Source organism: Chiloscyllium plagiosum, chromosome 18 (assembly GCF_004010195.1).
Source record: "Chiloscyllium plagiosum isolate BGI_BamShark_2017 chromosome 18, ASM401019v2, whole genome shotgun sequence".
NCBI classification, from domain to species: Eukaryota; Metazoa; Chordata; class Chondrichthyes; order Orectolobiformes; family Hemiscylliidae; genus Chiloscyllium; species Chiloscyllium plagiosum.
In genome coordinates, this window is record NC_057727.1 from 65,176,873 (window position 1) to 65,192,677 (window position 15,805).

Genomic DNA, 15,805 nt, shown 5'->3' on the forward strand with positions numbered 1-15,805 from the left:
TGAGACAAGGTGGGGGAAGGGGAAATGAGGAAACTGCAGAAGTCTGAGTTCATCCCTTGATGCGAATACTCCCTTTGATGCTGCCAAGGCAAGCACAATGGAGGCTTTACAGTAGGCTTGGATCTTTCATCTGGCATCATAGGTGGCCTCTTATTAAATTGGATAAATTGCAGATTCTGCAGGAGAGGGGAGGTCTGGATTTCCCAGAGTTTAAGAAATACCAATTGAGTTCTTTACTATCCTATGTAGCTGAATGGGCCTGCCAGGACCCGCGATCAATCTTGTTGGACATTGAGACCTCCCAGACAAAACACCTTCTCATTAATTTGTTGTTTATGGACAAAATGAGAACTGTTATGGACTACTGCAGAAACCCGATTATCCTAAACACAGTCAAATCATGGAGAATGATGTGGTAGGGTGAGGGCAATTTACAAAGAACTTCCCCCTTCACTCCCATTGTGGGAATGTTGGGATTCCGGCCAGGGATGAAGAACTCTGGCTTTAAGCTCTGGGAATCTAGAGGAATCTCCTGTTTGGGAGATTTATTTGATGGGAAGTCATGATGTCCTTCGAGCAGCTGCGTCAGAAATTTGAGCTCCGAGGAGAGACTTCTTTCATTACTTCCAGGTTAGAGACTTTATGCAAAACAATACTACATTGATGGTTAGTTCCCTATAAGTTAGATATGGAAAGGAGAGTGCTCTGGTCTACGGGCGCCCTCTTGGTTAACACTGCCTATCACTTGTTAGGAAGTAATGTCTCGAAGGACATTGAGCAGTTATGCAGAACCTGGACTCAAGAATTGGGGGTAGAAATCTCATCAGAGATGTGGGACGATATTTGGGAAAACATTAGGAAAATTTTGATTTGCAATAGGACCCAGGATATCCAATTGAAAGTACTTCACAGGGCTCAATTGGCACCAGAACAGCTTGCGAAATTCAAGACAGGAGTTTCCCCAATGTGCTGCAAGTGTAAAATAGATGTTGGTACTCTTACTCATTGCTTGTGGTCATGCCACAAGCTTTGCAGGTATTGGGATACCATATTAAGTGTTTTGGAAGAGGTCTTGGGAATTGAGGTTAAGTTGGATCCGGTATCCCTCCCTTTAGGTCTTCCAGATCTCCCCTCTTTGGGCATGCATGTGAAGAAATTGTTTAATATTCTTTCATTTTGTGCAGAAAATGGCGGCCATACTTGAATTATATTAATGCAGATTTATCGGCTATACTGATCAGAGCTTTGTGTAGCCGTGAGGGCTATGTCTGGTGGTCCGCAGGCCCCTGGGGGGAAGAATCCTGAACAAATGCGGGTTTGCTTACAAATGCCCCCAGTGGTCGGGAGCTTCGGTGAAATTGCGTTGAGTTTAGTAAATAATTTAATTTAATATAATTTAAGTTACCTTTGTATAACTTGGTCTAATTTTATTTTGTTTGTTTATTTATTTTTCTTCTTTCTTCCTTATTTATTGAATTGTAGTTTTTAATAGGTTTTTTTTGTTTTTTCCCTTACATTTCGGTAGTTTGTAGAGTAGAGTCATAGTTTGTTTCCTATTATTGTTATTACATTTAAAGTTGTTACACTATTTTGTAGTGGTTTTGTCATTTTATAAAAACTTAATTTTTTTTTCTCAATAAAAAATATTTACAAAAAAGCTACAATGCTAGCAGTGTAATAGGATCCTTTCATTACGGAGCTACCTTTGTCGCTCTGGTGTTTTTGTCTAACTCTGCAAGAGAAACAAATCTGATGGCTCAATAGTCCATGAAAGGGATTATAGTAAAATAGAAAATGATAAACAGTAAAAGAGAGGATTTAAAAATAGCTTTAGGCTATAATGAAAGCATATGCTTGTTCTAATTACACAACAGTGAAACCTGCAGTTAACGAGGAGTACAATTGTATATTCAGCCGACTCTCATTTGTAATTGAGTTTTGAATGATATCAGTGGAAATAAGTTATCAATAAACGTTGACCTCTAAGGTGGCAGTCTTGAATGTATGGTTATAAATACAATTCTGCTTGTTTTTATAAAGGATTAAGTATTTGAAGGGATTTTAATATTTTGAATGGGTTTTTTTCATGGATAGGAATGCTTTTGAATATAATGCAGTTTATAATACATATTTAAACTACCTACTAATTTAATTATTAAATATTTACATTACTTTATTGTATTTCATCTTTCACCTCAAGGGATGTGACAAGTTTAGGATAGAACAAAAGGAAGGTTATGATAAAGTGGACGTCAGACAAAATCAATGATAGTGTTCGGCAAAAGAAAATGGTAATGAGATAGTAAATAAATAAAAAAGAGGGTTTTAGAGGAGGTACAAGTGAAATTGTGAAATCATCACGTATAGCTGATGAGATAAGAAGAATAATTTCCCACCATCTCTCTATGTGGCCTCCTATGTCTTAGCACAGCTTGCTTCTTTCCAAGATCCACTCGTTCCCCATTTAAAATACACCTAGTCAAATACTCACCCAACTGTCCCTTGATTAACAAACAATCATCACATGTTCCTTTGTCTCAGGCATCCTTGCCAGATCACAACACAATCTTCACTTCATTTCTGCTTTTATCCCTCCCCTATTCTTCTAGCATCGTAACGTTCTCATGTTACATCTTACTAGCTTTTATACTGAACACATTAACCTCCAACAAGTACCTTCAACATGATGCCACAATCAAATACATCTTATGGTATCTTCACCTTCCAGCATTCCAAAGGGGCTGGTACAACCACAACATCCCAATCCATTCTCTATCATCTCTATAGCCAATTCTCTTTACACAGCAATGTGCAATGCAAATTTGCATACAATTATCCTTTTAATCCTCCCTTCTCACTATCCTGCAACCTAAACACTTCTTCTAGGTGAAACACCAATTTGCTTGAACTTCTTCAATTTAGTACACAATATTTGTTATATGCTTGCTGTATGCTAGGGTTGCCAACATAGTTTAGGTTACTAGTTAGCAGAATATCCCCATTCAGTTTCTAGTTATGACTCTGAGCTTTTAATCATTAGTCATTATAATTTTCTGCTTCACTCCCACTTTAGCCTCTCTTTACTCAGCTTCCTACACCGTGACACTTAATATAAACTTAAGCAACAGTATCTCATGTTTTGACTGGCTGAGATATTTGTATCATTGACAGCCACGGGTGAGTTGCTGGAAAACTGGAGGTTGGCTAATGTAGTACTATTATTTAAGAAAAGAGGGAAGGAAAAGTAAGGAAACTATAGACTGGTAAGTCTTACACAATGGTGGGTAAATTGTTGGAGGAGATTCTGCCGGACATTTACATGCATTTAGAAAGGCAAGGACTGAATAGGGATAGTAACCATGGCTTTATGCCTGCAAAATTGAGTTTTTGAAGAGGCGATAAAGAAAATCAATGAAAGCAGAGTGGTAGATGTTGTCTGTATGGACTTCAGCAAAGCACTCAACAAAGCATTCAGCATTCTGGCATGGTAGACTGGTTAGTAAGGTTAGATCACATAGAATTAGGGGAGCTAGCTAATTGGATACAAAGTTATCTTGAGGGTAGGAGACAGAGTGTGGTGGTAGAGGATTGCTTTTTGGACTGGAGGCCTGTGACCAGTGGTATGCTACAAAGATCGGTGCGCTGCATTTTGTCGTTTATATAGATGATTTGGATGTGAATAGAAGAGGTACAGTGAGTAAGTTTGCAGATTATACCAAAATAGATGGCGTAGTGGACAGTTAAGAAGGTTATCTCAGTGTACAATGGGACTTTAATCAGATGGGCCAATGGGCCTAGGAGTGCCAGATGGAGTTTAATTTAGATAAATGAGTGGTGTCACATTTTGATAAGGCAAACCAGGGCAGGACTTATTCTGTTAATAATTGGGCAATGGGACGTTTTGCTGAACTAAGAGACTTAGGGTTGTAGGTGTATAGTTCCTTGAAAATGGAGTTGCAGTAAGACAGGGTGGTGAAGAAGGCATTTGGCTTGCTTGACTTCATTGGTCAGAGGAGAAAGTGAGGTCCGCAGACGCTGGAGATCAAAGCTGAAACTTTATTGCTGGAACAGCACAGCAGGTCAGGCAGCATCTAGGGAACAGAAGATTCGACGTTTCGGGCACATGCCCTTCTTCATTGGTCAGAACATTGAGATTAGGAGTTGGGACATTATGTTGTGGCTGTACAGCACATTGGTAAGGCCACTCTTAGGATACTGTGTACAATTCTGGTCGCCCTTCTGTAGGAAGGATGTTGTTAAACTTGAGAGGGTGCAGAGAAGATTCACAAGGATGTTGCTGAGACTGGAAGGTTTGAACTATAAGGAGAGACTGAATAGACTGGAGCTTTTTATCCCTTGGTGTTGGAGGGTGGGGGATGATCTTACAAAGACTTATAAAATCAAGAGGGACATGGGTAGGGTGAATAGCCAAGGTATTTTTCCTAGGGTGGAAGAATCCAAAACTAGGTTTAAGGTGAGATGACAAAGATTTAAAATGGACCCGAGAGATACCGTTTTCATGCAGAGGGTGGTACATGTATGGAATGAGCTGCCAGAGGAGGTGGAGGTGGGTACAATTATCAACATTTAAAAGTCATCTGGATGGGTATATGAATAGGAAGGGTTTGGAAGGATATGGGCCAAATGGGAGTAGGTCAGATTGGGATGTCTAGTCCACATGGACAAGCTGGACCAAAGGGCTGTTTCCATGCTGTATGATTCTATGACTCTATCACTTGGCACTTCACAGACTTCTGGACTCAGTATTAGGTTCAAAAATTTCAGATTGGAATCAGTGTCCCAACTTCCTCAAATTACAGCTTTTGTTACTGGTTCTGCTATTCCCTCTTACACCTCGTCTTGACCCATCTTTGTATCTTGTTCTATTACATCCCTTTGCCTTTCACCATCATCCCCTTTTTTATTATTTAATCTCTCCTGCCTTCCATCCCATGGAGAAAGTGAGGACTGCAGATGCTAGAGATCGGAGTCGAAAAGTGTGGTGCTGGAAAAGCACAGCCAGTCAGGCAGCATCTGAGGAGCAGGAGAGTTGACGTTTCGAGCATAAGCTCTTCATCAGAAATTCCTGATGAAGAGCTTATGTTCGAAATGTCAACTTGCCTGCTCCTCTGATGCTGACTGTCTGGCTGTGCTTTTCCAGCACCACACTCTTCGACTGCCTTCCATCCCACCACTGACAATCCCTTTTGTTCTATTTCTACCTTGCTCCATATCCAGTTTCGATACTGGCTTAAAAGCTACATTTATAACTTTCTCCAACTCTTTTCTGTCACTCCTTTACTTAAGATTCTCAGGTTAAAAATGCATCTTACATTTATAATCAACCTGTTTACAGATGCCACTGCACACCACTGGTGGTACCTGAACCCAGGCTTCTTGGCTCTGAAGTAAGGCATTACCAAAACAGACAGGCTTTGATTTAATCACTCGTCTGGAAGGCAGGCTCTCCAACAGTGCAACAACGTTACAAAATCAGCCTGGACTCTGTGTTTAAATCTCTGAAGAGGCACAGTGGTTTGAACTGCTGCCTCACAGCACCAAGTACACAGGTTTGATTTTAGCCTTGGGTGACTGTCTGTGTGGGGTTTGCCTGTTGTCCTGGTGTGCATGTGGAATTCCACCTGGTGCTCTGGTTTCCTCCCACAGTCCAAAAATGTGCAAGTTAGGTGGGTTGGCCAAACTAAATTGCCCATAGTGTCTACAGATGTGCAGACTAGGTGGAATGATTATGGTAAATGCAGAGTAATGGGGGATAGAGTGGTTGGGTTAGTCTGGAGGATTGGTGCAGACTTGATGGGTCAAATGGCCTCTCCTTACACTGTAGGATTCTGAGCAGGACTTGAATCTATTGTCTTGAGGCTCACAACTAATTGAATTAATAACTGGAAACCATCACAAATTTGTAGTTTCATAGAATGTCACTGTTCAGTTTGTATAAAATAATGAACAGTCCAAAAGTATAACTTCACCTATAGTCATAGAGTCATAGAGATGTACAGCATGGAAACAGACTCTTCAGTCCAACTCATCCATGCCGAACAGATATCCTAAATTAATCTAGTCCCATTTGCCAGCACTTGGCCTATATCCCTCTAAACCCTTCCTATTCATACACCCATCCAGATGCGTTTTAAATGTTGTCATTGTACTAGTCTCCACCACTTGCTCTGGCAGCTCATTTCATACACACACCACTGTCTGCGTGAAAAAGTTGACCCTTAGGTCCCTTTTAAATCTTTCCTCTCTCACCCTAAACCCTCTAGTTCTGGACTCCCCCAACCCAGGGAAAAGACTTTGTCTATTTACCATATTCATGCCCCTCATGATTTTATAAAAGGTCACCTCTGAGCTTCTGACACTCCGTAGAAAACAGCCCCAGCCTATTCAGCCTCTCCCAAAGCTCCAACCTTTACAAGTTTCACAACATTCTTCCTATCAGAGGGAGATCAGAAGTGCAGACAGAATGCCCAAAGTGGTCAAACCAAAATCCTGTACAGCCGCAACATGACCCCCCAACTCCTATACTCAATGCACTGACCAATAAAGGAAAGCATACCAAACTCCTTCTTTACTATCCTATCTACCGGCGGCACCACTTTCACTATGAATCTGCACTCCAAGATCTCTTTGTTCAGCAATGCTTCCCAGGACCTTACCATTAAGTGTATAAATCCTGTCCTGATTTGCCTTTCCAAAATGCAGCACCTCACATTTATCTAAATTAAACTCCACCTGCCACTCCTCAGCCCATTAGCCCATCTGATCAAGATCCCATTGCACTCTGAGGTAACCTTCTTCGCTGTCCGCTACACCTCCAATTTTGGTCTCATCTGCAAACTTACTAACTATGCCTCCTATGTTTACATCCAAAGCTTTTATATAAATGTTGAAAAGGAGTGGACCCAGCATTGATCCTTGTGGGACACCACTGTTCACAAGCTTTCAGTCTGTAAAGCAACCCGCCACCAGCACCCTCTATCTTCTACCTTCGAGCCAGTTCTGTATCCAAATGGCTAGTTCTCCTTGTATTCCATGTGATCTAACTTTGCTCGCAAGCCTACCATTAGGAACCTGTCAAACACCTTACTGAAATTCACATAGATCATGTCCACTGCTCTGCTGTCATCAATCCTCTTCATTACTTCTTCAAAAAACTCCATCAAGTTTGTGAGACATGATTTCCCACGCACAAAGCCACGCTAACTCTCCCTACTCAGTCCTTGCCTTTCCAAATACATGTACATCCTGTCCCTCAGGATTCTCTCCAACAACCTGCCCATCACCGATGTCAAGCTCACTGGTCTATAGTTCCCTGGCTTTTCCTTACCACCTTTTTTAAATAGTGGCACCATGTTAACCAACCTCCAGTCTTCTGGTACCTCACCTATGGTTATTGATGATACAAATAGCTCAGCAAGGGGCCCAGCAATCACTTGCCTGTTCAAAGAAATTACATTAAAAATATAGTTTATTGCTTGTGGATAGATATAACTTTTTCCAACTTACATATGTGATGCTAATTTTGTTAGGGACTGTCTGCCACTACCCCCAACTCCCAGTAGCAGAGCATTGCCTAATGGTTGCCGAAGAATCCTGCTGATTCTACAAATATGTTGGATGGCATCCATGAAGAGAACAACCTTCAGCTTGGTAGTGCTTGTCTGATTGAAGTCATCCATGTACTCGTCAATAACTTGTACCAACTGCAAGGAGAAAGAGGAAATTTGATTAAACTGTGTCTTCTTTAGTTTGTGAATTAGATATAGCAATTACAGAATTGCCAAAAAGTATGTCTTCATGGGCTAATGTCTGCATAATTGCTTACATTGCTCTGAAGCGGTTGAATATATCAACCCTGCAGTATGATTTGCTAATGAAACTGCCTGAGGTAGGCAGGTCTTTTCTGTGTCCATGTAATATTTGCGGGCTGTGGAGACACGGGAATGGTGGTTCTGCTAACAAAACTTAATCAATATCAATAAAAAATATAACTTCAAAGATTCATTTCCTATGCTGCTTAAGAATGTCCAGTTCCCATGTGCTTAGAGAGAAAGAGACAAAGGCACATAATGTCAGATTAGTGGCCCTCCTTCATACTGTCAAAGAATTTTCAAATTAGGTAGAGGGGCTCAGCACCTGGACCTATAACTCATGCAAGTACTCTAATAATCTTGAAATGATGTGGGTTGGACTCAACTGCAACTTATGGCTCATTTTCTATTGGGAAGATCCAAAGATGTTGTTGTGTAATTCCACAGATGATCAAATATCAGATTGAAGATGTCAAGGCCAACTAGGTCCATAAAGGTAACTGGTGTTTTTTTCTTCAGAGGCTCATTGGGTCCTCAGGTCTGGAGACATTTTAGATGCTGTTTTGGACAACAGCCAGAATGTCTGCTGCAGCAGTTATTCCCACTGGGCCTAAATCTCTGGCAGGGGTTGGTCGCTCATGGTAACCTAAATGCGTACATTTAAGGAGGCTTTGGTCCGGCACCACATACTTTGGATGTGTTGCTTTCCTCAGTGCAGGTAAGAAACAAATATCAGGGCTATATATTTTGATCTGAAAAAAATGTTTGTAGCAGATGCTTTCTTCTGAGATAATTACTTTTAGGATCATTAATACAATCTGATATTTTATATTTTAACTAAATCTACCACTTCTCATGCCTGCTGTTCAGCTATCTTTAGTGCATGTGCAAGTGTTAGGTGAGGACATGATTGAACTGGAAGCATTGTGTCTGATAGTCAGCACTCATCTATGTAGAATTAATGTCGTTGGGTGCTTCAGTGATGTTAGCACCTATTCCAGCAGATCAATTACATTTGTGGGTCCAGACTGTGAGAGATGACAAGATAATTGACTCTCTAAATGTTCAATCGCAATCTCACCCAACATTCTCCACTGGAACTTTTTAGTAGAACTGACTGGATAGAATTAAGAATTCAGGACTCCTCTTGCTCCTTCCTAGATGAAGCGTTGGCTTTTTCTCTACCTATCACCTTGCTGAGATCAGTTCATGCAACACAACTAGGCTTGGGATCATATTTTGTTGGGCTCCGTTCCTCACTGGAAGGTTCAGTTTTTGAATGGTATTATCAGAACTATGCCTGAATAGGCAAATCTAAAAGACAACAGTTCTGAGGTTGGTTTGTCAGGAAATCACCACAATAGGAACTGACAAAATTGGAGCTTGAGACTAATGTTCCTGATGTGGCCAAATAGCAGTCCTAATCTTTCAGCACATGTCTTATTTGCCTACACTGCACTTTTGTTCCTAGGTAGACTTCATTTGTGTTCTACAACTGACAATGAAACATTAACTACAACAATACTTTCAGCGCAGAGCACAAATTTACCTTCTCCATATTGTCAATAAATTGGTAGATCCTAGTATCTGATCCAATTGCCATAAAATCCCCATAAAGAACAGGCTGTTGTGGAGCAACTTCTTCAAACTTTGTGCCCAATTCTAACAGCATGCTGTGCATCAGATATTCAAACCAGTTGCGGTCAGTGTCATTCACCAGCCGGTCTTTGAATACTCGACAGCTCTCATGGTACCACAGTCTTAGCAACAAAACTTTTGTCTAAAACAAAAAATAAACAAATAAGAAGACAGTACAAATCACAGGGCAAATGTCCCAAGCTGCAAGGAATTAATGATTTCATGAGGAAAGTTAATGAGAGCTTTTTCATTTTGTGTATTTCATGTACTGTAATCATTGGTAAATGGAGGTAGCTTATGTAATGTGTTCTGCACATGTAAGACACAGATTTAAAAACTTCAGTTTAGGGATTCACTCAGTCATGAGGTATCAAAGCATTTTATAAACTCCAATCATAATAGATCCATCTATCTCCTGATGACAAGCCTAATGTTAAGTGCTGGCCTAATTTGATCACAGACGTTAAGGAAAATATTATTTCACTTAAATAACACTGGTGAACACCATGTTAAGATGGGCACATTTCAGGCTCCTGCCAAGTTTTTGTCATTGATAGGATGAATTTCTAAATGGTTCTCACTTACATCAGGCATTGTTTCCACCACCGACCCCCATCTGCCAATCATGTATTGGCTATTTGGCATTAACCCAGGTAAGCATCCAGGAACTCTTTGTTCAAGCAACTCCCTTGCCAAGTGATAGTCCCTCTAGTATCAGAGGCCATGTTTAAGGAGGATGAAGGTTTCAACATAATTATTCTGAAGGTAGGGAATGATTTGTGTTGTGTGAAACATAAGTGCTGTTTCTAAAATCTCAATTGTATGTTCAAGAACAATTTTAGTGGGAGGATGAGCTTCATTGCACTTGCACTTTATACATCTGCTCTAGTCTATATTGTCATTCAAATAAACTGCCACAGAAAGGAATGCATCATGAGAGCTATTAGGATTTCTGTGATAGTGGACAACTCAAAATCCTTTTGGATTAGATATTGCTGCCTAAAGCAGTTAAAAATATAGTCAGGGGCATTATTTTGGCTAATCTGTGAATGAAGACTCCAGCCTTATTATCTTTGCCTCCATCAGCAATATCAGCTAATTTGTGTGTGATGAATGGGTCAAGCGAGCAATGTGCAAATGGTGTATGATAGAGCACTGGATACTTAAATTGTCCACTACTTGAATTTAATTAATTGGAGTAGACCTTTGCATCCATTCTTAACAGTAATCAGGTGGATCAGCAACTGATGGGCTACATCCTATGGTTCCAAAAGCCTTGGGTGACTGTCTGAATGGAGTTTGCACATTCTCCCCGTGTCTGCGTGGGTTTCTGCTGAGTGCTCCGGTTTCCTCCCATAGTCCAAAGATGTGCAAGTTAGGTGGATTGGCTGTTCTAAATTGCCCATCATGTGCAGGGATGTGTAGGTTCAGTGCATTAGCCTTGGGAAATACAGGGTGATAGGATAGCAGGATGGGTCTGGGTGGGAGGGTCGGTGTGGACTTACTGACCCAAGTGGCCCATTTCAACACTGTAAGTATTCTATGGTAAATTCTATTCTAAGTACAGAGATTGTGGAGGTACTGGTTATGATTTTCCAAAACTCCCTAGATTCTAGAACAGTCTCAGTGGATTAGAATTAAGCAAATGTAACACTGTTCTAACACTCTAATTCTTGCTTCCCAAGAAGGGAAGGGTTGAAACAACAGGGTACCACAGACCAATTAGCTCAACATCAGTAGATGGTAAAATGTTGAAGTCATAACAATGCACTTAGAAATGTACATAAAATGATCAAACAAATTACTTTACCAAAGGAAAACATATTAGAGTTTGGAAATAAAACAGAGTTATCTGTGAATGTAATGGCAAAGTAATTGGATTGTTGTAAATACCCAATTGTGTTCACAAATATCCTCTAGATATGATAACCTGCTGTACTATCCAAATTGGCTCACAGATGTCTCCAATTCCACACAAGTTTTAATCTGAACTGTAATTTGAAATTACCTAGCAAGGCATCAATTGTTTTAAATGTATTGCAGCAGTTGAAGAAGATATGTCAATATCACCTCATGATTTTTGAGAAGATTTGTAGCTCAGGTTGAGGTTCAGGTTGTAGGTTTGCTCACTGAGCTGGAAGGTGTGTTTTCAGAAGTTTTGTCACCATGCTAGGTAACATCATCAGTGAGCCTCTGGTGAAACGCTGGTGTTCTGTTCCGCTTGCTATTTGTGTGTCTTGGTCTGCTAAGGTGGGTGATACCATTTCTGGTTACTTTTCTCAGAGGTTGGTAAATGGGCACCAAATCAATGTGTTTATTGATGGAGTTCCTGTTTGAATGCCGGGCCTCTAGGAATGTCTCTGTTTAGCCTGCCCTAGGATGGATGTGTTGTCCCAGTAGAAGTGGTGCCCTTCTTTGTCTGTTTATAAGGATAGTAGTGATAGTGGGTCATGTCTTTGGTGGCTAGTTGGTGTTTGTGTATCCTGGCGGCTAGTTTTCTGCCTGAGTGTCCAACGTAGTGTTTGTTACAGTCCTTGGAGGGTATTTTGTAAATGACATTTGTTTCTGCAGGTTGTTCGGATACTATTTTAAATATCTGGGTCAATCATGTGCACCAGGCAAAAAACATTTGATCTTTAGGTGGAGCCATAACTCAAACATACCTGAGTACTATTAGATTCAGCCATGAGTATACCCTGGAAAACCTTTGATAGATCACGCAGATTGAAAGTGTAGTGTGACTTGGCAGGAGTTGGGAGTAGCTGTGATGTTATGGTGGAGTATACTTTGATTGTTGCAGCAACGAGTGGTTCATTCGTAAGTTTCACCTCTTCAGCATTATCTGTGAAAAACAAATCAGCTAGATTTTAATAAAACTCCACACCGAAATTTAAACTTATACTGAAAATTGCTTAAACATTAGCAAGGCTGGGAACCACTGTCTCCCTCACAAGCAAAATGATGGCTGCCAGAAGAGTAAGTGACAGGGACTTCCAAACCAGGAATTCCTGGTTGTGATGCTGGTGGAGAAATCCAGCATTTCTGTCTTGTCTGTTGTGTTGCACGAGTACCAACCAAATCTTCTTGAAAACTTCTGAAAATCCTCTGGAGCAATCACCTTCCTCCGGTGTTGACAAATCATGCAGCTGCTAATGTTTAGACCTTGATGGGCCTGCCATTTTTTTACTTTTGATTGGAATGCAAAACAGCCTACATTTTAAATGCATCTGAGATCATGATACTCAGTAAGCTGAGAAATTAGAGTGATGTGAAACTACTCTTTAATATTTCCACATCAAATACAGACTTAAGGTCTACCATAAGATCACTCCCTGCTACAATCTGACAAAGCACAGAAATCCCTCCTTTAGAAAAATATCCCACTTCCACATATGTTGCTGACAATCAAAACAAGGGATGCCAGTACTGGGGATGGAATATTTTGTCACTTTTGTCACAAAGCTGGTCCTTTTTCTAAAAGCTGTTCCTTTTCTCAAGGTTACTGTGTCCTTGATGTTTTTTCAGAGGGGTCGTAAAACACTCCAGGCTCTGATTAGCTGGGTTTGACACAGATGAAAGAGTATTAGAAGGCCTTTTTGTAAAGGTCACTTCTAAAACATAAGTTTTGGCCTCTAGACAGATGAGAATTTAGGCCAAAACTTATGTTTTAGAAGTGACCTTTATAAATGAGTGGTCAGTCCTAGAAGCTGAAGTCTTGGTGGAGTCAGTTCAGCAGTGGGCTGTGTGAAAACAGGCTGCTAGACACTCTCTCCTTCTGCCCTTCTAACTTTGACCTGTGAGTCTTTGTTTCACTTTTTGCTCTGTGTTTATTGGGACTGTTGTGTATACTCAGAACAGCATAATTAAATCTAGTTTGGTATAGTCTGAGTTCTGTGGGTATTCTATATTCTGTTCTTTATGTTTCATTCCATAATTTTGCGAATAATTTTTTGTCTATTTTAAAACCTGATAGTCAACCTAGCTAACTTACTCTGCTTAATTTTCACTATGCACTTACCAAAACAAATTGCAAGGTTACAGTTGCCTGCTTATGAATGTTTTGAATGGTCTAGCCTAGTCTATAACACTTTAAACCCAGTGTCACCATTGGTAATTCCTAGATCAGCCTGAGGTTGCATATAGAGTGAAGAACTTTTAATCCTTAATAAGACTTCATTTCAATTTTGTATGTCCATTTAGCTAGTCTAATTGTAGTGCAGTACCATATTTTGCCAAATTAGCAGTTATGTGGTGTGCATACCCATTTTAAAGAACTAGGTTCAAATGGCATGAACTAACTTTACTCAGAAGTTTTAACAGCTGAAAGAGAGAAAAACTCTGGCTGGCTTCAACCCAAGCTCTAACAGATGAAAGGACAAGGTCAAACTCCATTGTGACACAGAGTGCTCTGTGCCTTTTTGTTTTCTGAGCAAGAATTACATTCAGTTCAATTGGTCAATATTGGCATTTTTACCCACATGGGATGAAGGTGTCTGAACTCAAATCGTCGACTCTGTTTTCTCTCCACAGATGCCACCAGACTTGAGTTTGTTTCAGATTTCCAGCATCCATAGTTCTTTGTCTTCTTTGTTTTGGTATCCTCACATTCCATCTACCTCATTTCAGTCTTTCAGTATATTTTCCACTTCCTTTTCTCCTCTATATTTGTTTAATTTCAGTTTGAAGGCATTTGAGCTACTTGCCTGAATTACTATCTTTGGAATTGAGTTACACATTCCAACTACCAAGTCAAGAAATTTACCCTTACTTTACTATTAGAATTATTAATAATTATCTTGTATTTACAACCTCCAGCATTAAATTCACACACAGATGGAAAGATTCTTGGACCAACAAGCCTATTTAAAACATTCATAACCCAAACTGTTCAATTTTTTCCACTGGCTGTGATCTATTAGCTCTTGTGCAACTCTTGCTATTTTTCATACCTTTTTCAGCATTTCTTAAGTTCTTTTTATGACACAGAGACCAGAACTATATCAATATCCTGACTGCAGACTGACCATAGTCCTACATGAGTTTAATATAACCCCAATATTTTTGAATCTGATATCCTAAAAATAAATCCCAATCACTCGGTAGCATTTTTAATTGCTTTGCAAATCTGATTTTAATAATTTATTCACCTATACTGGATCCCCTTGCTGAAAAAGCAGGCAAGTGGAAAATATCCCTTATAGGGAGCCGGCAAAGCCACAATAGAATGAATGACCTCTTATAGTACAATAAAATTAATTATATTTTCAATCTCTCATATGTTTGCCCTCCCACCACTATTCCTGAATCCCAAAATTAGATTAAATGTTCTATTAGTAAAGTCACTGTGGTGCTACCAGACCATAGGTCTGCTCTCTCATGAGACAGACGACTGGTGGTGGTTTAACCTGAAGGTTATCACACCTCAGGCAAGGGGAGAGGTTGAAAGGAGAATCCTTCATGGATACCTCAGCCGGTGCAGGAACTGAACCCATGCTGTTAGCATCACTCTGCATCATATATCAGCCATTCAGACGACTGACCTAATCAATCCCCTTTTTGTTAGTATATATGTGACGATGGTGAAAGTGAAATAATTTGTATCCAAGGAACTCACTCAGCCAACTATCCAAGATCGTAGAAAATATCTTCAGTTTGCTTGTGTCGTCCATTTCAATAAAGGATAGATAATTGAAATGTCGTGTGTATCGAGCAGTGATTGGGTTTCTTCCACCACCTGGTGGCCCCATGGCACAAACAAAGTTGATATCCCATAGCTGCCTGAAGGCTCCTGCAACAAGAGATAATGTGCACAGCATAAAAAACAATTGGATCCAAAATCATATCTAAATGAATTCAAACTGATTTAAAGTTTGCAAAACTACTATTTGATAACATTTCTACTTCTTTAATTTGGACAGCAATTGCTGAAAAATCCCAAATATGTTAAGAATATCAGCAGAGTGGCTCACTTTTTCTTGATAGGAATGAAATATCTTCCATTTTCAGGGATAAGTCCTCTGCAGGACACATGAATATGCCCAGCCATTATGCATTTTTAGAACTAAACAAAAACCCGGGGAAGGTTTGGTTCCCAGATGCATTCTCAATGGAAACACTTCTTCCAATCAAAGTCAACTTGTCAATTAACCTGCATCAGTTTCTTATATACAGGGAAATCTTATTCCCTTTAAAATTTGGCATTCTTGTGTCTGCCCTGGTGAATGCAAGACAAAAAGCATTGACATCATGTTGCCTTTGTCAGCAATATTTTCAAGAATGTAATTCCTGAATGTTGTGTACAGACATTTAGCCAACATTTCCTCCTCCACGCACTC

General features: G+C 40.0%; 1 protein-coding gene across 1 annotated transcript in view; it reads right to left on the minus strand.

The window, feature by feature from the left end:
- Positions 1 to 15,805, minus strand: part of dnah1 (dynein, axonemal, heavy chain 1) — a 420,700-nt gene that overhangs the window by 150,962 nt on the left and 253,933 nt on the right. The window contains exons 46-49 of the mRNA XM_043708503.1: positions 15,085 to 15,258; positions 12,134 to 12,312; positions 9,382 to 9,612; positions 7,528 to 7,724 (exon numbers count right to left, since the gene is read on the minus strand). Coding sequence (XP_043564438.1) covers positions 7,528 to 7,724; positions 9,382 to 9,612; positions 12,134 to 12,312; positions 15,085 to 15,258 — 781 coding nt within the window. The remainder of the gene's footprint in view (positions 1 to 7,527; positions 7,725 to 9,381; positions 9,613 to 12,133; positions 12,313 to 15,084; positions 15,259 to 15,805) is intronic.